Raw genomic sequence first — 25396 nt, forward strand, 5'->3', positions numbered from 1 at the left:
CTCATTTCCTCCCAATCATACCAATAAACACTTTTCATCCAACTCGCGGCTTAACAGCTGGTGGCCATGGTTCACATATTCCAGAGAATATAAAAGCCAATATACTCGAGATGTGCAAGTGTCTCAAAAGGGTTTTGTTTTCTGGCTTCCTTATTTTACAGGGCTAATTGATGTTGAGGTCTGTGTGGGGGCTTAACTTAGACACAAGATAATGGTCAAGGAAGACAAAGTTAAAAGCTTCACTAAGTGCTTCCATGGTGATAAAAAACTCTAAAACAAAACCGTTCTCACTATGAAATAGGAAAACAATTAACAAAAACAAAACCTGTGCGGTATTGAATCAAAATAGATTTTATTTACCTGGCTTTACAAGACAGACACCGGTACTTACAGATTATAAGGATAAATTTACCAGAACACATACACAGACATCACCAAAACTACTAACATGAGATTTGGATGGGACTGAAAAATCACAACATGCTGTGACAATTACTGCATTAGTCAGCCTCTAAAATTAATCTCCCCCGAATAGGACTGAAGGCTGTTCTAAATGAGCTGTCTGGCTACAACGCCACAGTGTGTATGTGTTCATGACATTGCATGTATATCAGTAATTGTGTCTCTCAGTGTTCAGAACTGACTTATGACTAAATCCATGTAGACGTGTTTGACTTGTGTAGTTTGTTTAGGGGTCAGAAAAGGCCTTAAGAGTATAAACAGAAATAAAGAGAAGGAGATTGGTATAAGCTGTGAGAGGAATACAGAATAAGAAAAAGAGAGGGATAATGTTCCTAAACTTGGCCACGCAGATTTAAAAGCCAATCCCAGGACTGGACATGCTCATATGACCTCAAAATGTGGTGACCAACAATTAAAAAACAAAAATGTGTCCTGGCCTTACTTTGTTGCCATTAAATATCCATTGCTGAACAACCATACTAAGTACTACCCTTCAAAAATCATTCAAAAAGAGAAAGACATTAACAAATTTAAACCTTCAATGAGAAACGTTATTGTGGTTGCTGAAAGAAGCACCACGACGTGCATTTAGTCACCTATCAGATGGAATTCCAACCATTTTCAAGACTGAATTGAATGGAAAAGTCTGTGGAAGAAAAGTTGGATGCAAACTTACTTCTAATGTGATTGAAATGGCCTCGGTGAGGATAAATGTGATCAAAATCATTGGAGTGCATCCACTTTATGTGATTTTGTATCGCAGTTGAGACCACTCTATCCTTGCAATCAGCAAGCAGCAAGTATGAAGATAATTACATTCACATTGTTAGCAGAAATTATTCAATTTGTTATCATTTTTTGACAAAACACGCATTTGGGAAAACCTGAGGTTTTTTATATATTATTTTAACACATCAATTTGTTTAAGAAATTGCCTATTTAATTAAACTGGGGAGAGGGGTGGGAGAAATAACAGCATGACCAAATTCATTCTCCTTGTTCTCTTTATAACAATTTAAAAGTACACTTGAGACCACAAGTGCATGTGACTTGAAGGGGCTGGAAGAGACGTAAAATGGTATAACTCATCTCAACCACACATTCCTGTAGTGTCACTACATCTTAGGCTACCAGCGTACTATTTGGTCATAACATTCTACCACTTCAATTTCTAACAGGATGACAAGGAGGTAGAGGTGTTTCCGATGCGATAATTATGTAAAACTTTTGTTAAAGTATAGAAACAAAACAAAAAACAATGTGGCCAATCTGAAAAGTTGAGCTTTAAACTGCTATTTAAAGTTTCAGCAATATTCCGTGATCTTAAGCCCAAAGGGAGGCCGTTCCATTGTTGTGGGCCGATGTTTCAATTGCTCAATCACCTTTAGTTTTAATGTAGCCTGACTAATTCTAAAAGCAAACCCATTCAACTACAGGTACAGAGACCAAGTAAATCATGTGTGCTATAGGGAGAGGATTGACAATGCAGAGCTCCATGTGATCACAAGAATCATACATTGGAATCTAAATATATCATAAGAAGCCACAGCAGGTCAGATATGAGATCTTTAGTTAGACCTAGATTGAACAGAAGTTTCTGACATGACTTAACAGAATGAACACAAAGCCATCTTCATACATAGTACACGTCTTCATATATGTAATTGATCCTTGTGTCCAAACTGCTACAGTTCTTTATTTAGGAGATCTGACCATGTTTTGAGTATGGACTATGGTCACAGATCAAACATTACAAATTAAACTACAGGAACTGTAAAAACGTGCTTACAACATAAAAGAAAAAAAACAGTATGACTCCTTGGTTTTTTTCTACCATTTTGTAAATTCTACCCGCTTATGTTTTCTTTTGAAGAATTGGGTCCAAAAACGTTCAAACTTTGAACACAGTCTGATTTATGTCTATTAGCACATTTCATGTTAGTACAAAACGCTAAAGCTGATAAATTCTATGTACACTTACTGCCAAAATAATGCTCCTGCTTTTAGCGATGTTTGGTGACGTTACTTCTTCTTTACTTTCAAACAAAACGAGTCCAGCTTGCCCCTCCCTCCTCCTCATCCCGTCCCCCTCCCCCTCGCGGATAGAGAGGAGATGTGTGCTGTATGTAACAACAATTGTTCTAGCCTAAAACACTTGTGACATTGCTTAGAACACCTTTAAGTATTCATTTACACATTCTATACATTAAGTATAAAGTTGTGTACTTCATTTCTTGTATGAAGCTGAATAACAAAAACTGAGTGCAGAAAGTGCCACAATGTAGGCTGCTTAAGCCAAATGATTACTGGATAAAAAGTAAAAAAATTAAAAATTAAAAATGTAAGACGTGAGCCTTGGTGTGGTTAGATGGAGTCTCATATGGCTGCTCGGACAACCTCTGGTGAAGTCCCTACGTCTACCATAATTATGACTGGATTAAAAAAAAACAATCACATACCTGCGCGCACTGACCCAGACATTAAGTATCCATGTCTTTTTCTGTCTGCTTGCTGTCTGTGAGCGTGACTCACTAAAATTATGACTTTAATTGCATAGTATTTATGCAAGCTGACAGAAGAGGGCAAAAGAAGCAGCTTAAGTGTGACAAAGAGAGGAGGTGATGAATAATGTGTCATTTGCACATACAGATGCTGTAGAGTAGCATGCCTTCAAGAATGTACAATTAAAATTCTTTGACCTTTGTCACCTGTCATTATAAATATACTCAGCTGTCAGTTGACTATAAAGACTGGGGTCACCATTATCTGACAAGTATGCTCTGATTCAGTAGCTTTGAAAAATCAAAGATTCTGTGCATCTGGCCACATTTTGTAACTTTCCTGTATAAACCAGAGGTCATTTTTGAACAGCAGCACTCTTTGGATGCTACAGGTTCTCTATCTGTGCCAAGCACCTTAAAAGGCAGTAAAACTGACACCTTGCACAGAAACAGTTAGGCAACCTGTCAAACCACTTGTGTTATATTTATGCTGTTTGAAATAGATGAGAGATGTCACCTGCCGAGATGTCCTAAAAATATAGCTAAAGCCACTGAGCTGGATTTATCACTGAGAAAGAAAAATATAGCATATACTAACATAAAAGGTTATACAAATTAGGCTAATTAAATGCTGTGAAATACTGTACTTCTACTGTATTTCATGTTGCTGAGACAGAAACGCATATAGTAAAACAAAAAAATGTGAGAGGACCAGAAGCTGGTCGCACAAAGACAAGCTTAGAATGTGGCTAAGATCTAACAAGTAGTCAGACTTCAGATATCATTTGGAGTATTTTGACTAGGACTATTGTCTGTGTGATTTGAGTGAATTAAGCCTCTTTTAAAACTGAAAGAAAGCCATTAAATCTGCTCAACTCCACTCGAACCAGCAAAAATGACTTGCCTTCTTGAATCATTTTAATTGCCTTAAGGACGTTTGGCTGTGAATATTCAAAGTTAAGTGTTGTGCCAGCAAAACATTATGTATGGTATGTATTAATGTATTATTAAAATCTATTGCTGCAGTCTCTTAAATCTCTTTTTGTAGTTATTGCTCACCCCATAACTTTGTTTTCTCTTTTATTAGAGGGTGTAATGGATTGTTACTTTAGAAAGACATCTGTTAAGTGTTGAAATAGCCCACGATAGGATAGTTAACTGGGAACTTGTCACTAAGTACCATTAGTCTAAGACTTATTTTTTGTGATCCAATTTTAATTTCTATTTAAAACAAACAAAACAATAAGAAAATGCTAACATGTAAAAAGACTAAGATACAATATCCCCAAAAAACACATACCACACATACCCCATAGACCTTATTCAACCCCCCCGCCGCTGATGACACGGAGCGCCAGAATGCACTGACCACTGTACAATCCCACATCATATACATATAAGTGAACTGACTTTTTAAGACAATGGCATTATACATAATGCATGTAAAAGCCCTATTTAAATGTCACTATTAAAAGTTACGATTTTATCTCATCAACTCATATCACGGAAACACTGATGTGGAGGAACCGACATTTAGCAGAAAATATGAAATTCGGAGAACTTTTTTGAAAACCTCTTTCCCTTCGCACATTAACACGCTTGAGTTTGTGCCAGTGTGTGTGAGATACTGACAATCCTAGCTGTTTAGTGTGAGGCTCAGACAACAGACAGAAACAGTGTTTGTGGATGAGGTTACCTGGAAGGAAAGAGCCAAATGAGATATTGACAGATTATACTGGCAGTCTATTTTGTGCTTAAGCTTTTCCTAAACATTTTATATAGTTCTGTTGAGTGTGAGGAGGAGTGTGTTTTTTACTGCCTGTTTGCACAAGTTTGTTTTGTGTAGTGTGTGCGTGTGTGTGTGTGTGTGTGTGTGTGTGTGTGTGTGTGTGTGTGTGTGTCAATTAAACCATATCTTTAAAGGTTTTCCTGCACACGTGTATCTTTTTAACCCTCTCATTCTGTGTCCTTGGTGTGGAGAACAGTCTATAATCATGAATTTGTAGTAATTCTAATTATACATTATTAATTTCTAATTATGCACCATGTGACACAATGATACATGTTTGACTATAAAAAGAAGTTCCTAACGTCTGCTGAAACAAAGGTGAATGTACACAAATGTCAATTAATTATGTACAAAACACTGTCCTAGACACACTGGTGCTCTAAAAACACCTCTGGAAACCACTCTAGAGTGTGATTTTTACTCCAGTCTTCTAAAATACAGTGAAACACTTTAACTGGGACAAAATCTGACAAAACTCATGTCATATGCATTTGGTCTAAATTAAACTGGGGCACACTGTGACACTGCAGCCTCTCAGGTGGCTACCGTAGATTATTTTTACACCCACCGAGTCGTTTTCTGGAGTGCCAGGACAAATACTCTTCTTCTCGCCCCTCCCTCAAACTCTCTTTTTCTTCCTTCCTTCCCATCCCTCTTTCAGTACCACCCTCCTCCGCAAACCCTTCCCTTGTTTTTCCTCTCTCCCCTCTATCTCTTGCGCTCCCATATAAATTTATCCTCGGTTACCGAGTAATCTAACTTAATGTCTTCAAACGGAATGCATTTCTTTTGTATACACTTCAACTACAGCTTCCACATTTTCTTCTAAAGCCTTTCTTCCTCATCCCCTCGCTTCTCAATCTATTGTATAGTCAAGTAGAACAATGTCCTATTCTCAGTATTGCAACTATTTTCTCATACTGTCCTGATGCAATATGCTCTCTCCATCTTTATGTTGTTTCTTTTCCATGCCTCCAGCTCTGTCAAGGGGTTAGCCTTTGCCTCCCACCTTCTTATTCATATATATATACATATATATATATATATATATATATACTGTATATGCACTCACACTCCTTCTATCTCCTGCCTAACCTCAATTCCTAAAGCTCTTGCTGTTTCCTTGTGCTCTTTATATCAATCTCTGTGCTGCTGCCACTCCCTTTTGAAAGACTCCAGTCCTCTCCCAGTAAGGTGAGGAGAGGTTCATGAGATTGACCTACAGATCTGCTACCCGATCTGGCAAGCTTGCATAGGCAGTGCGGTTATAGCCGGCAGAGAGCCGTAAAGACAATGCAGAAGTGCCGTTTACCCTGTTACAAGTTGTTAAACTACAGAAACGATTATTTGGAAACATTATTTTAAAGTACAAAAATGTCTCTAGTGTTGCTTTCATCTCCACGCTTTCTTCCACCCAACCAAGTTTCATTAAATAGCTTGTAATATGTTTAAATATTACATCCACACAAAATACGGCCAAAAGCTCCAGTTGGATTGATGGATCTGTACACGTTACTGTACGCCTTATCCACAGACAGAGAATTTTCAACCTTTAAATCAATATGTATGACTGGATAGTTGCATTTTTTTGTTTTTAAATTATTTTTTGTTCAGTTTATTTAGCCATTTGCCCTAATTTTCTTCCAAACTCTCCTGATCAAATTTTCAAATAGCCCATCTTCCCTGTCTGTCCATCCGCACATTCCTTCATGAGGGACTTTAAGCCAGAGCTGCTGTCTTCATGCTTGTCCCATCATAGTTTTTTTTTCTTATCATCCAGCTGTCACCGATACTCCCATTTAGGTCAATAAAAATGGCATGCGATCACAAAAACAAACATCTACTCTGACTCACATACACAAACACCAAATAATTTAAATACAAAATAAGAGAACTGTATCAACACAAAATACTCTAAGTAGCCCTACGTAAAAACACAGTGTTACTCAGATATACTATAAAGGACTGCACAAACTAACAAATTCACTAGTACTTAAAAATAAGCAGCGATGCTCAATATTTGTTGGCACAGTGTCACAGTTTGTGGTTGTGATTTACGGGAATACATTTTAAGAGACTTTTACTATTCTGTACCTCCATGTATGTGAAGGAAGAGGGGGATTTAAAAAAGTTGAGAAGTCTTGTCCCTACTACTCCTCTCCTCTCAGAGTCTAACAAGAACTCTGCTGCCACCCAACAAAATCCCAGAGAAAAGCTTGACAAAAGCCCTCCCTTTGGTAAACCTAAACCTTGCGCACACACACACGCAAGCACGCACTTGAGCACACACACACACACACACACACACACACCCTGCGGCGATTAATAAATCTCATCTAGATCGCACAGCTCTGATGGACTAGGTTGACATAGGGGGTCTGGGGCCTGTCAAGCCAAGCAAAGCATTTTGCCCTCTTTCATTCAATTTATCCTCCCCTCTCTTTTCGCAACTTATTCATGTTTATCTCTCGCTCTTCCTCCCTGCCTTGCTCCTCTTTCTTTCTATTTGATCTTTTCATGATTCATTAGAAGCTAGTGTGGAAAGAAGGCTGTTAATTGTTCTGATAAGGGTAAAACTGAAGAGACACATGGATCAAAGGAGGATTCAGTTTTATATTTTTGATCACAGGCAGACTGCTGTGTTCTTATAATTGAACCAGCTGGCTCCATGTAGTCGAGGGTCGTGTGAGTAAATGTTGCACAGTGCATAGTTTAATTTGTAGCTATCCTAAAACACAACAGCGAAGCGCCACAAAGATGTATAAAATGATTGCATAAACTGTATTTTGCTGTAACATTTCAACTGCAGGTTTTCATTAATCTTTCGACTCACACTAGACGCTTTAATCGGCACTTCTGCAGAACCCGCAACTGTTCTGCTCACGCTGTACTGATCAATCGACCGACCACAACATGGCTGCTCCCACTGAACCCAAGCACAGAACCTGTGCTTAGTTTTGTTTATTGGCAATTACAATTATTAGATTATTCAAACAAGAACAAACAGCACCCTCAACAGGGTTGACAAAGAGAGAAAGGCTGTGGCTCAGTGGTAGAGCGGTTGCCTGCCAACTGGAAAATTGGTAGTTCAATCCCTGGCCCTGCAGTCCCTTGTTGAAGTGTACTTGGGCAAGACACGGAACCCCAAGTTGCCCCCAATGCTGCGCCATCGGAGTGTGAATGTGTGTGAGTGTTTATCTGATGAGCAGGTGGCACCTTTTATGACAGCCTCGGCCACAGTGTACGGATGTGTTAGAATGGTGAATGGACTAGAAAAGCGCTATATAAAGTACAGCACATTTACATTGTGCAATTCTACTGAGAAGAAAAAGACAAATATAGGAGTTGCGGATGAAAACATTATGGTCTTTGTTCTGCAGCAAAGTTCAGTTTTATAATACTGCAGGCTACAGTTTTAACCACAACATGTACAATACTACTCCAGTACCATTAAAACAGCTGAGCAGGCAATTAATGAGACAACAACCAATTTTGCATAGTTCTTAAAATAGTCTGGGGCGACCAATTCAAGTTAAGAATTGGGTTTATTACGGAAACCTGCCGGCTTTATAATTTTTTAAAAAATTTAAACATTCTCTTACTTAAATGACACTAAGGTAAAGTTTGAGTGTTGTTTGGACTCAAACCTTTAAACAGATGTCAATGATATTTGGTCTAAAGTAGGCTCAAGCCTCACTAGACACTCAGGAAACATATCTAGTTTTCTCTTTAAAGACAATCAAATTCAGTATTGTTGACATTCATACAGCAACATAAAATGGTCCGCTCTAGATTACCTTAAATGGAAGGGACTTTTCACTGCAGGGGCTAATGGGTAGAGACTGGAGGCTGCTGGCAGAACTCGTCTCCGTGCTCTGCAATAGACAAAAACGTAAAAATACCATCAAGATAAGGTTTGTGTTATATTCTAACACAAACCTGCTGTGCTGCTGATAAGCTAGGAATGTGCACGGATGTTTTTTACAACAGGATCCATCACAGTTTATAAGGTTTGTAACAAAATAAAAGCATCTGCAAGTATTTTCCCTTTTAATTGCTGCAATGTAATTTTGTTACATTATACTTGGATACTCATTCAATAAGAAATTAGAGAGGTATAATACACTAGTTCTATTAAGATAGGTTTTTATTTAAGCTGCATCATCCAAAACCTAAGTGTAGTAGTCATATTCTAGGACAATATTACATCTAGTCTCCTGATCTATATTGGAAGCACCTTTGGTTCATAAAGATTTAGCACAATTGTTTTTCAGAGAACTTGCTTGTATAAATAAGTTTTTCACATTGTAACTTTTTTAACCTGGTTTCTTACATAATCTGTGTTTTTAACGCCAGCTGTGATCAGACACATTTTGGCTCTGCTCCTCGACACAGGTGTCTAGTGGGGAGAGAGCAGGGACAGCTAGAGGTTTACACACACTCACACACACACACACACACACACACACACACACACACAAACACGATATGGTGCATACATTCATGTGACAAAGGGGGTGCACGTGCTATCACATGCAGAGACACAAATTTGGACGCAGTTACACTCCTTAAAGAGGGCATACGCTGGTCTAAATGTCACCTGTGAGGGCTTATGATCGGACAGATGGTGAAGCTGGAGAGGATAAAGTCATGTCTTCAGGCAGGACTGCTGATATTGATGTAATGCTGCATGGTAAGGACATGGCAGCACACACAAGGATGATATGATACGATACATGACAAAGACGTGACAGGGAACAGGAAAATGTAAAGTAAAACCACCAACCTAGTTTGCTGATAAAGCCTCTTGTAGACTTATATATGCAAGCCAATTTGTCTGTTGTTTCAGAGAGATGACAAGAAAATACAATCTAAAAAGGGCCATTTATGCTTAAACCCTGATTTTGTTTGCATATATTTTTGGCCTAGTTTCAGGTCTTGTAGGTAACTCTGCGAAACATTTGAGCACAAATCTTTGCACAGCAAAAACTTGATGTAAGGGATTTGGCTGACCTTTTAAAAGGAGAATTACAGTTGATTTCAACACATAGCTCTGTTTTTTGGAATTTTGGAGAGCTGTCAGTAGCAAGAAAAAAGAAAGCAATCAGTGCTGCCTACACCGTGTATTCCTCTTGCTAGAGTTAGCACACAACAGGCTTAAACAGGGCACATTTTAAACATGTTCTAAGCCTCTAAACATGTTCAAAACGTCATTGCAAGTACCTACTCACGTGTTGTAATTCCTTCCGAGAGAACACGGTGAATCTGACTGCATTAGATGTGACAGAAAGGCATAAAAGTTGTGTTAATCCATACCTCTGTTTATTTCCTGTTTTGGCCTGTTGGTGCTAACTTTAGCAGGAGGAGTACACGGTGTAGGCAGCACTAATTGTTTTTATTTTACTTTCTACTGGCAGCACTCCAAATTTCCAAACAACAGAGCTACATGTTGAAATTGACTGGAATTCTTCTTTAAAGAAGCATCAGGCCCTCAATGTCATCAGTGATCAATGCCTTTACACATTTCGAGAGACAGGCACACACTCAAACACTCGCTGTCGCTGTCTGTCTCTCTCTCTCTCTCTCTCTCTCTCTCTCTCTCTCACATACACATTGTCTTTAAGGTCAGCCTTGTCCCACAGGCCTTAACACACAACTGTCCCCACAATTAGATGTGGTTCAGTAAAATGCCTTTTAGATTTGAGAAGGGGAAATCTGCCTAGGAGCTCTGGTTTTAATGACTTCCACAACCTAGAAGCTAAATGTCTAAAGATGACGAATGGCCTAAGACAGGAAAGCAGGTTTTTTTAGTTTGATACACCCCTTTAATCCCATTCACACATCAGTTAAATCAAGAAATAAAAACCTTTAAATAACTCAAGGTACATTAACTCTCTCTCATTCACATATGGCTTTTATTGGAAGGCAGCACACACTTAACAACATAGTGTCATGCAAGGTAGTGGCAAACAGTGTGGGTGACTTGAATTTAAAATATTAACTCTGCTTGAGTGTTACTAAAGTTTTTTCTTTGTTTTTTAAAACTGTGCTTCAGGGGTTCTTGTGTTAAACTAATACTATAAAGAAAGGGTTCTGCTTCTTTCAAAAAGTGTAGTGATGACCGCACAGATGAGGGCCACTGCCTTTAATGTAATAAAAAACAGCATTTTCCACTATACACTATCCTTGTAACAACACTTTGCTACTGAAAGAATTTGGTAGCGGCAGCAAGAATGAGCTGCTCCAACAAGTCAAGCAGCTGCCTCGAGGGTAAGAGTCACTGAGATGGACAGAGATGCTGCAGAGGCACAAGCTAACAGGGAGTGGCGGTGCATGTGTGGATATTGCACAACCATGTCCAAAAAGACTGTAAGTATACGTTGTAATAAACAGAACTGTCACAGTTTTGCTAGAATCCACGGATGACATTGACAAAAGGGGATAATTGTGTTAGGCAACAATGCACACATGGACAGTGGCATTTTAGAAGTGTTTTCCGCTCAGCCAACACGATAAACAACACATTGGATGACACATGGTTGGAGTCTCTACTGCTGCCTTAAATAATATAATCTGACAAATATGACATACAAGACTTGCTTTGATAGGGGACACAACACCTCTGCCAGCTGACAGGAGGAACAATATGCGCTTTATCAAATTAGCCTTGATTGCTGGAAACAAGTGTATTGCTATCCTGTGGAAGAGTGAACTTTCCCCTCCTGCCTCCATATGGCTGAAGGAGGTCACCTCATACTGTATATGGCCGGGGCGACCTCTAGCTCACCCAGTAAGAGCGTGCTTTATTAAAAAATTTGAATAAAGAAAACACAAGTTTCTCTCATTTGCTGTCTGACTGTGAAACAACACTAAATTAATTAAAAGACTAATTTGCAGTCTTCGGACCAGAACAATTACATAATAAAAAGAGTGTCTGTTTGTCTGTCCTTTGATTTTCTCAACAACCACTAAACCGATTGACTTCACACATGGAAGGAAGTGCAGTGTTGAGTGTGAGCTCTTGAGACCTATGGTACAAATGTATTAATGGTGTGTTATGTACACACTGTGCAGTGTATTGAGAGGGGAGCGCTATTGTTACACGGCCAAAACGCCTAACAGCATGCTGGGTACAGTTTGCTCTCAGTTGCTCGATCCAGTACATTAAAAAAACAGATGAAGAAAGAGAGACTGGAAAGAACAGAGATGTTAAATTGTATCAAAACTTTCAGAATGAACACTTTTGCTCCCTACAATAGCCCAGTCCCATAGAGCTAGCTGTTGGCAAATAAAGCATGTACTCCAGCATGGCTAGAAGATGCAACAATGTCATAGCAGATGTAGTACTCAGGACCCAAGGAAGCACAGTGTCGAGTGTAAAGTTGTTTAGATGAGTGGTTTTTAAGAAAGCTCCAAGCACATAATGGTGGAGGCCAAGCAGTCGGCCTCTCAGCAACGTTTCTACCAAGCTGCTCCTGACTGCATTGGTGTATAATATTATATTTGTGGGAAACCTAAACGTTTAACAGAGTGACAATGTCACTTCTTGGGTATCATGTAAATGTCCACTTTGCAATTTTTTATTTTATTAGGTTGTTAAATGATATATTAAAACAGTCTTGACTGGTACAGAGAACAGGTGGATAAAAATCTAGGAGATAGTGATATAAATATTGGACTTTTGGTGTCTGGCTTCATAGCTTTAGTCTACACTGCATGAGTCATTGTTGTAATTTGTGTCTCTTTGAAAGCCATTCCCAAAGTTTTCATCTGTTTTGAGGATGCCCGGAATGTAACTCAGCTATGTTATGTGTGACATATAAAGCTGACCAGCATTTTGACAGCCATTAGAACAAAATGACGATAAGTGAAGGCTAACAAAAGAAAAGAACAGACGATTAGGCTCAATACCAGAAGGTCAAGCAAATAAAATGCAGAGCATACAGACATGCCATGCCTCTCCTTGCTGAAGAATAGATTACATCCGTTGATGGAGGGTAACACAATTTGCAAGTTAATGATACAACAGAGCAAGCAAAGAGGGCAAAGTATCCCTTCTTTCATATTCATGTTCAGCTGCTCTCTCTATTTTGTTCTCACTTTCTCTCCCACTCCCTTTGGTCTCTCCATCATCACTCTAGTTTATGTCTCTCTCCACTAATTATTATCCTCTCATTTTCATGTCTGATGTCTCTCTTACAGTGGTCCTGGGAGGAAAAAACAGAGTGATGAAAACTGAAGAGAAAGGGAAAAAGTCATGCATATGCCTCTGTGGACTGTAATTCACAGAGAGGTCCTCCCAGCTAGCTTTGATCTTAGTTTAGAGGGACTAATGGTGGGGTATTAGGGAAGGTCTGGTCACCCTTTTATATGTAATCTTGTGTATTTGTGAGTGTGTGTCTATTTAATATTGCTGCATTTGGTAAGGGTCAGTCATCCATGTAGATTACAAGAAAACAACATCTAGATATTGCTAATGGATGTTCTTTCGGCTCAACTTCCCCAGTATATGGTACTACTAAGATCCCTTTTTGGAATTTACTATAACATACACTTTCAAAACATTGTTATAAAGGGTATTCATACCCAGAAAATAAATACATTTAAAAGCACATACATTACGATAAAACAATACATTAAGCACCACCAAACATTAACTTCCAAATAACTAGTTATATTGAAACTGTGCTTTCACAACTTTGAAATACTTACCACACTCCACAAGAGAGTAATTATCTTTCCGTAATTATCATTCCAGCCTGGCGTGAACTCTAACTTAAACTGGAATTTACAATCAGCAGTTGATTGTATGTTTTATCATTATGACTGAGAATCTGCCCCAAGTCAAGCTCTCTACAAATTGCAATTACACTAAATAAAACATGTAAATCACATTTAGAACAAAGTAATGTTCTTCAAGAAAATCTCAATACATTCTAAAATGTAAATGCTATGTTTACATTCTTTTATAAAGTAGTCCCACAGTTAAAATATCGCATGACTGCACAGGGCCATCAATTTGGTTCCCTGGCTTTTACAGTTAAACCTTGTGCAGCTTTTGCAACGTGTCAGTGCTTTACAAAGTGACCATTACAGCTAATTATGTCTATAATGGGATGTAATTTGTGTAATTTTACTTGTTTCCCCAACATTCAGACTGAGAGGACCTCAAAGCCTGAAGTAAAACTTTAAGCAAGCCAAAGGATTTAAAGAGCAAAGTTACAGTCTGAAACAGAAGGATTAATGTGTGGAGTCTGAGTGTATGTGTGCATTTTTTAAGAATATGATGGCAAACACTCAGATGTAGAATCTGATTAAATTAACAAAACAAAGTGATTACAGAGACCTTTTAAAGGTGGAAAAACATCCAAGTGAAAAAGATTTCATGGAGCAGAAATAGAACTGATTAAAACGGAGTGAAGAAATTTGTCAGTGGAGCACTGCACTGTTTTGGTTCGAAATGCCAATTGCATCATACTACTTTCCACTGGTTTAGAATAATTTAATACATTTATAACTTAATCAGAGAAGGGTCTGTCTGGAATAACAATGCATTTGGGCATCTAATTGTGTTATTCTTTGCTTTTTCTTTGCTTTGCGTTAAGAAGAGTCTGTCTGCTTGTGTCTGTGTGTGCATGTGTATAGCCTACCTCCTGCAGTGTTCGTCTAAGTCTTAAAAGTAGGGTTTTGACAGCAGTGCAGTCCTGCTGCATCAGTCGAAATGGAAGGGTCTCCAGCCCCGGAGGTAAGGGTTCATCTTCCCTCCCCAAACCCAGCACCGAGCTCCAGTCAGCAGGCAGCAGGCTGGTTGGACGAATGGGCTCCCTGGAGAAGAAGTGGATTGAAGGGAAGTGAGAGAAATAAAGAGAGGAAATGCGATTATGAGTCAGTGTGAAAACTTGATCATTGACCTGACTTCACTGCTCCTCACTGCTCTCCACAGGCAACCAGTGGAATCTCATCCTTTCCTTTGGTTGTTACAGATGGTGTAGATACATATCACAGCAATGTCAAGATGTGAGTTGCTTCTGAATATCCCCAATAGTACCTAGAATCATGCTTCCTATTATGTGTGGCCAAACAAATTGATAATGGATAAAAAAATAGATACAACACTGTAAATGATACCTTAAACAAAGCAATGATCTGCATGCATCATTCTAAGAACAGTGAAGATACACGTTTTTCACTTCTTTTTTAAAAACCACTGTGTGAAGATTTATGGAAATTCAATTCAAAGTGGCTTTAAATAATAAATAGTGAAAAGACAAGAGAAATGAGAGAGAAAGAGAAATGAAATATAGGAGAGAGAGTTCTACAGCACAAGGAAGAAAGACAATGAAACAAAGGTCTGATGGAGACCGACACCTGCAACAGCTGCTCCACAGGACTTCCTATGGACTCAAATTTAATGAGCCATCATTTATCTAATAAGTCTTTTATAAGATTAATTAAAACCGACAACATGAGGTGATAACAAACCCCCACCCAAACAGACAAAATAAAAGCACATTCAAATGCCTGCATGTGCAAACACACATACACACTAATGCATTCAGTGATCAAAGAAGCCAACGCACACAAGTCCAACTTCTAATCCTGAGACTCACTATCATTATCGACTCGAAAGGATATGTCAATGTCAAGAGCTTTGATTCATTAAAGCCCATCACAGCTGTGTGATCCTGTCTTTTTGTACATCTTTTTTCGAGGTGTTTTGTGTTACTGCATGTCCTCAATTATTCTTCGGCAGAAACAACCCTGTGATTGTGTTTATGTGCGCAGCTGATTGTGTTGTGAGCCAGCTCTCTCATCAAAAAGACACAGAGGACAGAGGAGGTCCTTCCTGCGGCAGCTGAAGAACTTCAACCTGCCAAAGATAATGATGGTGCACCTCTACTCTGCCATCATCGAGTCCATCCTCACCTCCTTCATCATCATCTGGTATTCTCCTACCACTGCCAAGGACATGGGCCGACTTTGCTGAAAAGGTGATTGGCTGCAAACTTCTGTCCCTCCAGATCCTGCACACTTCCAGGACCCTGGGGTGGGCAGGAAAGATCATGGCCAATACCTCCCACCCCGGAGACCTACTCTCTGTAGTTAAGAACCAATTAGAACCAAAACCTATGTCACAACAACAGTTTCTTCAGGCCTCATCAACAAGGCCGAGGACCACCACTGACAGACTCTGACTAACCCCCCCCCCCCCCCCCCCCCCCCCCCCCCCCCCCCCCCCCCCCCCCCCCCCCCGGACTATTATCCCTGACCACTGCACATATTATATATACTGTGAACTTTTGCACATCCCCTGATCAATATTTTAGCCCACCCTGTTCTTGACTCTAGCAGTACTTTACTGTCTTGTTAATTCCATTTTTAATATGTGTATTGTTTACTGCATGCACCTAATACACCAGGGTAAATTCATTGCAAGTGTAAACTTGCTTGGTGATAAATCTGATTCTGGTTATATACAAGGCATTGTTTAAATTAACTGCCCCATTTAAAAATAAAAATAAAACATACTGTCTGCAGTCTGTCTTTGGTCCCTGGTGCACGGCCTCTGTTCTTTGTATCTTTTCCAATACCTATTTAGTACAGCAATGTTTTAATTTGGTCTGTTACATCTTTGCCTGGCCAATCATACATACAAAATACCAAATACATCAGGAAAATGAATGCAACAGCTTACTTTATGATAGTGTGTGCATTATGAATGCAATTGATTGGCTGTTGTTGTGGAGTATAATTTAGATTTTTACTACAATATTTGATGATTATGGGGTAGTAAAAGATACATTCAGAAAAGCCATATTCATTTTCTATATTTTCATTTTAGGATTAACATTTAAACTTGTTTTATGGTTGTCCATGTGCACATTTAGCCCTCTTTTCAAACGGTGATCCTGTGTATACATCTTTTTTGAGTGTTTTGTTTTACTGCATGTCCGCAATTATTCTTTAGCAGAAACAAGTCCAAGATGTATAATTATGGTACCACCTTTCAAAGTCTGGTCCGGCTATGTTCATGGGTACAAGTAGTGTAAAGAAACGGATTACTTAGCATGAACATGAAGATTCATGCTATGAAGACATGCTATGAAGATACTGGTAAGAATACCAGTACCAGAGAAACTTCGAAAGCATCAACGAGCTATGATAATTGACTAGACTGGGTAAACTCCGCCCACTCAGCCGGCGATTTGATTTCCCCCTGCAGCTCGGTCTGGAAACCTGCACATTTAATTCGCCTGCTTCAGTTCACAATTGCGTAGAGAGTCCTCTGAACTATGCCCGTTGGTCACGCCTCTTGTGCAGACTGTTCAGACCAACGCTCAATCTCACATCTATTGAGCTTGGTCTGGTGAGAGCCAGACTAATATTTGACTTGACTAAGTAAAAATAATCACAACACTGAGTTTTGTAAATGCTGAAAAGTTACCTTTAGAATGTGTCTTTTTTCCATTGACAAATATTAAAACCAATTACAGTCAGGTTTTCTATCAATATGTGCAGATGACCCTTACTTGGCCCAAAGAGATTTTCCAAAAATCAAACCTAAGGACATAATAAAAGCATGTTGAATGTTTAGCTCCAAGGCCAATGTGGTCTGAAATTGTAAAAACTATTAACAATAGATTGTTTCTTTCTCACAAGCGTACAATAATTAATTTGATTTTACGTAACTATAGTAACAGAAGAATAGTGTAAATGCAATGTAAAGGTAATGTGTGCTTATATCATGGTAAAGGAAAGATTTCAGGTCTTAAAAGAAAGCTGCCGTTAAATAAACTGAAGAAAAAAAAACTAAAATGAACCAAAAGATTAATTAAATGTCTGCCAAGCTGTGATATTTTGACAGACGTGCACAAAAGGAGGAGTGTGTATCTCACCTTCTTTATGACATTTTCAAAAGGTGAGTGGGGATAACCAGTCTCCTTTCTAAAAACAACCAGGGAGTTCACAGTCTGCATATCAAGAAAAGGAGGGGAGAAGAGGGGATGGCAGTAAGGAGAGGCAGGCATGGACGCAGAAGCGAGCAGCTCTTTATCATCAAGAGACCGTGTTCCCTCTTGACTGATTTATGCCATTTAGAGAGGAGGTGAGAGGAAATTAGATGCCTTTAGTCCCATTTGCCCAGAAAAATCACCAAGTAAACAGTGGCGGGGAGCATTAAGTCAGACAGCAAATTCTCCAGGAAAAATGTTCTTTGAGCAAAAGACGACCATATCACTAAAATATCGATCAACATGAGCCCACTCCAAAGACTTCTCACTAAAAAGGTCTGACTGAATGGCTCCCTCATTTGCCCAAATACCTTCTTCTGCACTGGTTCCCCACCCCACCCCTATTCCTTCTTTTCCCTATCATTCATTCACGGTCTCTGTGTCCTTCTCACTCTCTTTCTATTCATCAATCACCAACCCTCGATGGCTCCGTCCAAGCTTCCTTCTCTCTTACTTTTCTTTGTCCACCTGCCCTTCGCTGCCTCCTTGTCTCATGTCTCTACAGCTCCTCCTTTGCCCCTTCATCTCTTTTCCCCCTCTATCACTCTGACAGCCACTACACTAAACTGATGCAGTATCAAAGCCTGAGGTGCCCCCCGGGGATTCTGCTTAGCACCTCAGACAAATGTCGATGAAGCCTGCTGTTTTTGAGGACCGCTGAGCTCTGTCTGTCAAGTAGCCACCGGTTCTTTTCTCGCACATTAAACTGTATATACGTTGTAGCTTTTGTTCCTGCCTGACATCGAGTGAAGTTTCTCCATTTATTTCTCTGTCGCTCAACCCTGCTATCGAGGCTGGATGAATTGAGCATGAATTAATGACATATGATCAATCATGCACTCTTCTACCTGACAGCTTGTGTCAAGTGGTGCAGTGCAGTGCCACAATAAAGGTTTTTATTCTTCTCTCAAAGTTGTTTTATTGTTTTGTTTTTGTATATCTGTGTTTCTCTGGGACTGACACTTTTGCCCTTTTTCTAGCTTTTAGGCTTTCAGGTTTGGGATCTTTTTTTTACCTCTGTGGTGCACACCAGTTCCACGGTGTGACAGAAAAATAAGTGGGGAGAGGTGTTCAAACTATACCCACCCAGAACTATAATCATAGAGGTGCCCATATGCAGGGTAATTACTGTTTCAGGTGACTACAAGTTAAATAGTTAGGCTGTAATAGTGTTTTACTGTAGGGAACATTTAAAAAACCAAAGAAATTGGAATACCAGTAAATCTCAATGCTATTTTGTCATGCTGTCTGCAATAGAAATGCCATTTAAGTGATGAATGTATTTAGCTTTTATTTACAAAAAATAGGCAACCTTCTATCATATGAATAACATCCATCTACTAATTAATTTGCAACAGCATTTCATTATATATGTCCTGCCTGGCAATGTCTAGTGTACATCTTTAGTGTGTAAAAGTAGTTAATGTACTGCACGGCAAAGTAAAAATGTTAAGTTTAGGGAGAGAGAGACACCAAGGTTCACGCCGCTTCTCATTGTGTGTAAGAAGTCAGTTTTTACATTTAAAATAATTAAACATTACCAAAAAAAAAAAAAAAAAAAATCACACCTTAGTCAAGCTTTTGTAATCACAAGCAGATATTGTAGGCATAAAGCACAAAATGTGAAAATTGGCAGTATCTCTGCAACCTGTTTTTTAGAAGAGACTTGAACCATCAATGCGTTAGTATGTGTTTTTGACTGCAGTTACAGAGTAGACAAATTTGCTTCCAGCTAAGTACAAGTCTCATCTCCAGGTAATTACCCCAGTATGTGAAAGAGCACACACACACAAACACACACCAGGAAGTGCACAGCACAGTTGAAGACAAGTCTGTTCCGCGATGATAGATGTGATACACGCACGGAGGCCGTTCCTCTACTCAGGGTCATCTGTCTTTTCACTGTCATGAGCCAAAAGCCGGACACGCTCGCTTATTTATTTATTATATACTTATACTCACGCTCTACCGCTCTCTTTCTTGCACACTAATATACACACACACAGACACACAAACACACACAACACAATACACACAGAGTATGTATTCCAGTGCAGGGAAGAGGATGTTGTGATAGGAGTCAATTATAAGATTAGACTGTCGGATAAAACCACATTAGAGGCCTATTCATCAGCCTGTGTAAAGGGAACTATCGTAGTACACTAATTATTGTAATAATTGTAAATTGGTGCATTTGCTCTGCAAAAATAACTCAGGTCGTATATAAATATCTTCATATTGAACCAACTCCACCTCATTGTATTTTTTGTCAAATCTGAAAGTCTTCAACAACACACATGGATAAGTCTTAATTAGAAATTGTAAAGATGTACTATTACACCAGCTAGTGGCTGAAACTGGTAATGCGTGACCATGTCAGTGTGAAGCTAATCACTACTGAACGCACGGACTAAAGTGCAAATCATTGCTTTCACAGAGAGGGTTCTCTCTACCCTCTTTTCAGAGTTATTACACAAAGGAAAGAAAAAGTACACAAATAAGAAAATTGCTCCCTTCTTTAATCCTTAAAATTGTAGTCTAATTTTTCTTTTGCCCCCTTCTTTCCACAACATCTTTTCTATTCTATTCTCCTCTCATATTTTCTTTTTTCATGTTTTTGTTTAAAGGAAAGTTTGGTCCTTTCCTTTAGACATGTATTTTTCTCTCCCTTTAATTCTCCCCTCAACCCTTCGGACTCACCCCTCTCACCTCTAAAGCCATTTCTCAATAGCTGTGTTAGAAGTGATCCACTTCGCCAACCTGAAAAATCCAATTATCTGCCGTTTTATGACTTTCATTATTTTACCGCTCACACAGTGTTTTATTACAGGGCCGTTGGCTCTAACACATACCTGTACATCCACACAGAGCCAACGACGACGAGACACACAGTCCTATATGCACACTTAGAAGTCTAGTTTTACATAGTGTTCAGTTAGCACATGAAGTAACAAATGATGACTGCTCCTCAAATAAATGATGAGTGATAGAGGTGCTTTATCTTAAGCAGTAATAAAGAGTGGTGGGCTGCACCCTTGTTAAACAGAAATATGAAGACTGCATTGTTTCAGGAATAAATAAAGTAAGATGCGTTAACACTCAGAAATTGCTAGATTGGGCAGCTTTTCCCTTATTAAATTGTTTACTGACAACACACATGTATGAGGACAATCTAGTATGTGTGTGTGCGTGTGTAACAATGTGTAATCTGTTTGTCATGTGTGCACCTGTATGCCTGCACAAGTGAAGAATAACAGTACACAGCAGCTATTGGAGAATGATCACCCTCATTTGTCACTCCTTTCCATCTGACAGACAGTGCACTCATCTGCATTCAACACCTGGGGCTACGGATGTTTAATGCTGCCATTAAACTCATCTCTGACATAAAGTGCATCTGTGACTAAAGTGTGAGCACAAGCCAAGCTCCAGGCGGTGAATCTAATGTTGAATTCAAGTCTTCAGACAGACAGAAATGGGGGAATATAAAACAAATTTAACATGGCTGGGGTAACTTTGTGATTAACCTAATTGTCCTCTCTGCTTTACCTCTTTCTCTTTACCCCTTCTCTACTCTTCCCTGTCTGACTTAATGAGACCTTCTGAGACTGTGCACTCAACCACATCCTTAGTATTTGCGAGTATCATAATGTTAATCCTGTACAAAAAGGCTAAGAACCACAGCAGTAGCTCTTTGTGGGGGAGTGACCTTAGGGAGTTATCAGAACACACTTACACTAATTACTATCAAAACTTCTTGTTGCTTGGAGAGATCTATTTAATATTGGTCCCATGTGTCACATTACATTTTCCTATTTCAGAGAATATTGCCATGCCACAGTGCCCAAAGTTGTATCCTATATTGAAGCCTTAAAGCGATATTCCACTAAAGTGGAACATTCTCACTTTTTAGCTCAAAAACCCTTCTGAGTTCCCAAAGTCCACCACTAAGAGTTAGTGCCCGAGGATATCTGAGACACAATACTCTTTTGAGTTTATAGTGTTATGCGAGCACTTCAGGATTCATTCTACTGCTATATAATAATGTTTGTTCCACTTTTTTAAACTGTGCCTGTTTGCAATTCTGAATATTAAGAATTTACCCCCCCCCCCAAAAAAAAAGGTGACAATAGATCACAAAAGCAACCACTGATTGACTGAAGCTGATTTTTTTTTTTTTATAAACTTAAATCAACAATCCAATGTAAAAAAAATAATATCCTACCTAAAGGGAAATATTTGTAGGTCGCATTTAATGTTCATCTATTCTATTCATTACTTAAGGAGATGATCATTTTACTCTATTTATTCTAACGCCACTATAATAAAAGGACCACAATTTCAATTACATTACAATGTGTTGAGTTGTGTTTATTCAAGAAAACTCTGTTAAACTTTGCCTAGTCTATATCTACAACGTTCCACTTCCGAGACTGCTCCGTTGCCAAAGGAACTGCTGCAAGATTTCACTCATTTACGCCTGATAACCTTTGCTTTGGGATTCCTTTGCGATGCCATTTTAAACTCCGGTCGATTTGAGGGACTATGGTTAACCTTTTCTCAGATCTCTGCAGGGTAAATGCGGACAACTAGCTAGACCAATCCAATCGGAGTTTTCTGTTGCACGACTAAAACAACTTTTGAACGTACACATTCCACCAAAACAAGTTTCTTCACAAGGCAATATTGCAGAGTTTTCGTTGCTCCGTACGGCACTTAGCGCCGCCCAAGACGATTTTGATTGCTTTGAAGAGATGCCAAAAAACTAGAGCATGTTTTTCTCCAATCCCGGAATGCCGTGTGAATGCTTCTCCACAGCGCTGCAGTGGAGGGTTCGGCGAGTTCACAAAGCATTATGGGAAGGTCTGACAATGCGAGACTATACTTCGCCTGGCACTGTCGTTACCAGATGCTAAAGTGCAAAAGCTCAGGTGCAAAAGAAATATTACAGTAACACCATAAAAATAGATAGTATACGGTAGTATGTGTATGATAATGTATTTTTAGCTTAAAGGGACATTTCTGTGATTTTCAACCTCATCTCTATCTGAATGACAGATATGTTGTGAAAAGGCCTGCTTTTCTCTCCAATGTTCTCTGTGTTTCTGGGACTCAGCAGCTGCAACATCTCCTCTACTTTGTAAGAGTAACCACAATCCTCCAGCAGAGGTGGGTAGTGACGAGTAACATGTACTCCATTACATTTACTTGATTAAGTTATTGAAAAAAACTTTACTTCTAGAAGTAGTTTTAAATCACTATACTTTTTCCTTTTACTTGGGTAGATTTGTGAAGAAGAAGGTTTACTCTTACTCTGCTACATTAGGCTACAATGAGCTCCTTCCTTTCCTTTTTACCTCTTTGGTATTCTACGCGGCATTGTTTTTATCCCCCCACACATTTTAATGTTTTATTTCGACAGATAGAGAGACTTCCGCTAAAGGCTCTACCACGTGACCGTGTTTAACCAATCAAACGTTGTTGTGCAGTCTCGTCACGTGACCATGCTCGATCTCAGCGGCGGGACGGGTCAGCTTTACAGTCGTTGCACAAGAAAAATGGCAGAATCAACTGTCGCCAATACAGACACAGACGAGGAGGAACACCCCTGACCTCCTATTGAAAGTATTGTTACCATAGTAACAGTGCAAAGCAGCAGCTACATTACGCTGCGTCTTCTGTGTATAAATCAGACGTTACTCAAAAGTTATTCAGTACTTGAGTAGATTTTCCCCCAAGCACTTTTTTACTCTTAGTAATTATTTGAATTACTAGTTTTTTACTTTCACTTGAGTCATATTATTCTGAAGTAACTGTAATTTTACTTAGTACAATTTTTGGCTACTCCACCCACCTCTGCCCTCCAGTGACGTCACAGGAGGACTGACTGGATGATGGAAGAACTACAGAATGCTCCTTCAGCGCTGGACGCTGGGGGCGCAATGCTGGTCTTCCTGTTCTCTTCTCTTGTATTGCCATCTAGCCACATTTCCTCTGCAAGAGGATGTGGTGGATGAGATTATTTTACAGTGTACGTTTTAAGATATTGTGACTGACTCGGATATTCAGACGGATATATACAGTATACAATCGTGCTCAGCCAGAGGTTGCAGATGCAGCGAGGACGATATGGACGGCGGCACGGAGCCTCCAGAACTCGAGCTGCCGAGGGCAAACAACGACTGGTAGTGCCTTTCAAATTGCCCTTCAATGCCAACAGAAACTAAATTGATTTTGGGGCTTTTTTGTCATTGTATTTTGCTAATGTAATGGTCTGCTTCTGAAGAAATGAGAACGCCAACAGCCGCTGCAGCTGCTGAACAATGAGCCGGGACAGTAGAGAGTGACCACAGTGTGTGGAGCCGACACATTTTCATGTCGTACTATGTAAATTAAGAATTTATTTTGATCAAAACATTTTTTTCTTCAATAGATGAGATTTACCATCCAAACTGATTGGCCAAGCACATTAAAAGGTAGCAAATTTTCCCTTTGAGTTGAAAATATCTTTCCAGTTATAAAGGGATGATTTCATGTTGTGTATCCAACAGGGCTGTTCAACAGTGTGACACAGAGCTCACAATGTTACAAGATGCCTTCTAAATGCAGGTTTTCTTTATCAAACAGTGAAGAGAAAACACGGGGGAAGATATGTATACTTAAGTGTACTGCAAACTCCTAGTCATTGATAAGTCTTCAGTAAGCAGACTAACACAGCGTGTAGCTAATGTTTTATGATGACAGTCAGTAACAACATCAACAACATAAACAAACAAGTTTTTGTCACTCTTTTTTTCATCTCATTTCTCTCATCTCTGTCAAGCTGCCTAATTTCCTTTCAGAGAGCCAAATACACTGTTTAAGATGAGTCATAATTAGGGCCCGAGCGTCAACAGCAGCGAAGGTCCTACTGAAACTGAAGGAAATCTTCCTTCTTCCTTTTCCCAGCAAATAAACTGCCTTTTTGATGGTTTAAAAACTCACAAAATATGGTGGTTGCATCAAGTCAGTACGTTTAACATAGGCTTACAAAACTTGGTACACACATGTAGCATTTTAAGACGTACAAAAAATGTCATTGGAGCCATACTCTAAACCAAACAGGATGTCCGTCATTCGGAAATAAATGCTTGAAATTTGTACGATTTGGGCCATTTCCACGTCATATTTAACAATCTCCTTCTAGAGATTTCATCCGATCGACATAAGACCTTGGAGATGAAAACTTATTAAAACTTGAGTCCTCATTGTCCAATTAGCACAAAAATTTCAGGATTCATAAGTGTCCTACCCTGAGTACAAAAAAAGGGCGATATTTACTTTAAGTCATAGCGCCCCCAGTGGCAACAGGAAGTTGCCAGGAAAAAAACAACTCCTAGAGATTTCAACAGATCGACTTCAAATACGGTCTGTCATCTAAAGACTTCAACAATGAAAAACAAAACTTTTTGCCCAACGATTTGGGGGCGTGGCAGCCATTTTGACACTTTATCAATGAACAAAGAAGTTGTTTTAACTTTGTAGACTCTGCACTCAAGTCCAATCCATTTTCAATAGGTTCACACTTGATATTCCCGTTGACGGCAATTCTGAATAAATGTTAATCAATATCCCCTTATTACCTTTTAGTCTTC

General features: G+C 39.2%; 1 protein-coding gene across 4 annotated transcripts in view; it reads right to left on the minus strand.

Annotated features, from left to right (window-relative positions):
• Nucleotides 1–25396, minus strand: part of ccser1 (coiled-coil serine-rich protein 1) — a 125826-nt gene that overhangs the window by 69835 nt on the left and 30595 nt on the right. For all 4 annotated transcript variants that reach the window (XM_034873108.1, XM_034873109.1, XM_034873110.1 and 1 more), the window contains exons 7-8: nucleotides 14403–14577; nucleotides 8550–8627 (exon numbers count right to left, since the gene is read on the minus strand). In XM_034873108.1, coding sequence (XP_034728999.1) covers nucleotides 8550–8627; nucleotides 14403–14577 — 253 coding nt within the window. The remainder of the gene's footprint in view (nucleotides 1–8549; nucleotides 8628–14402; nucleotides 14578–25396) is intronic.

Source organism: Etheostoma cragini, chromosome 5, assembly GCF_013103735.1.
Source record: "Etheostoma cragini isolate CJK2018 chromosome 5, CSU_Ecrag_1.0, whole genome shotgun sequence".
NCBI classification, from domain to species: domain Eukaryota; kingdom Metazoa; phylum Chordata; class Actinopteri; order Perciformes; family Percidae; genus Etheostoma; species Etheostoma cragini.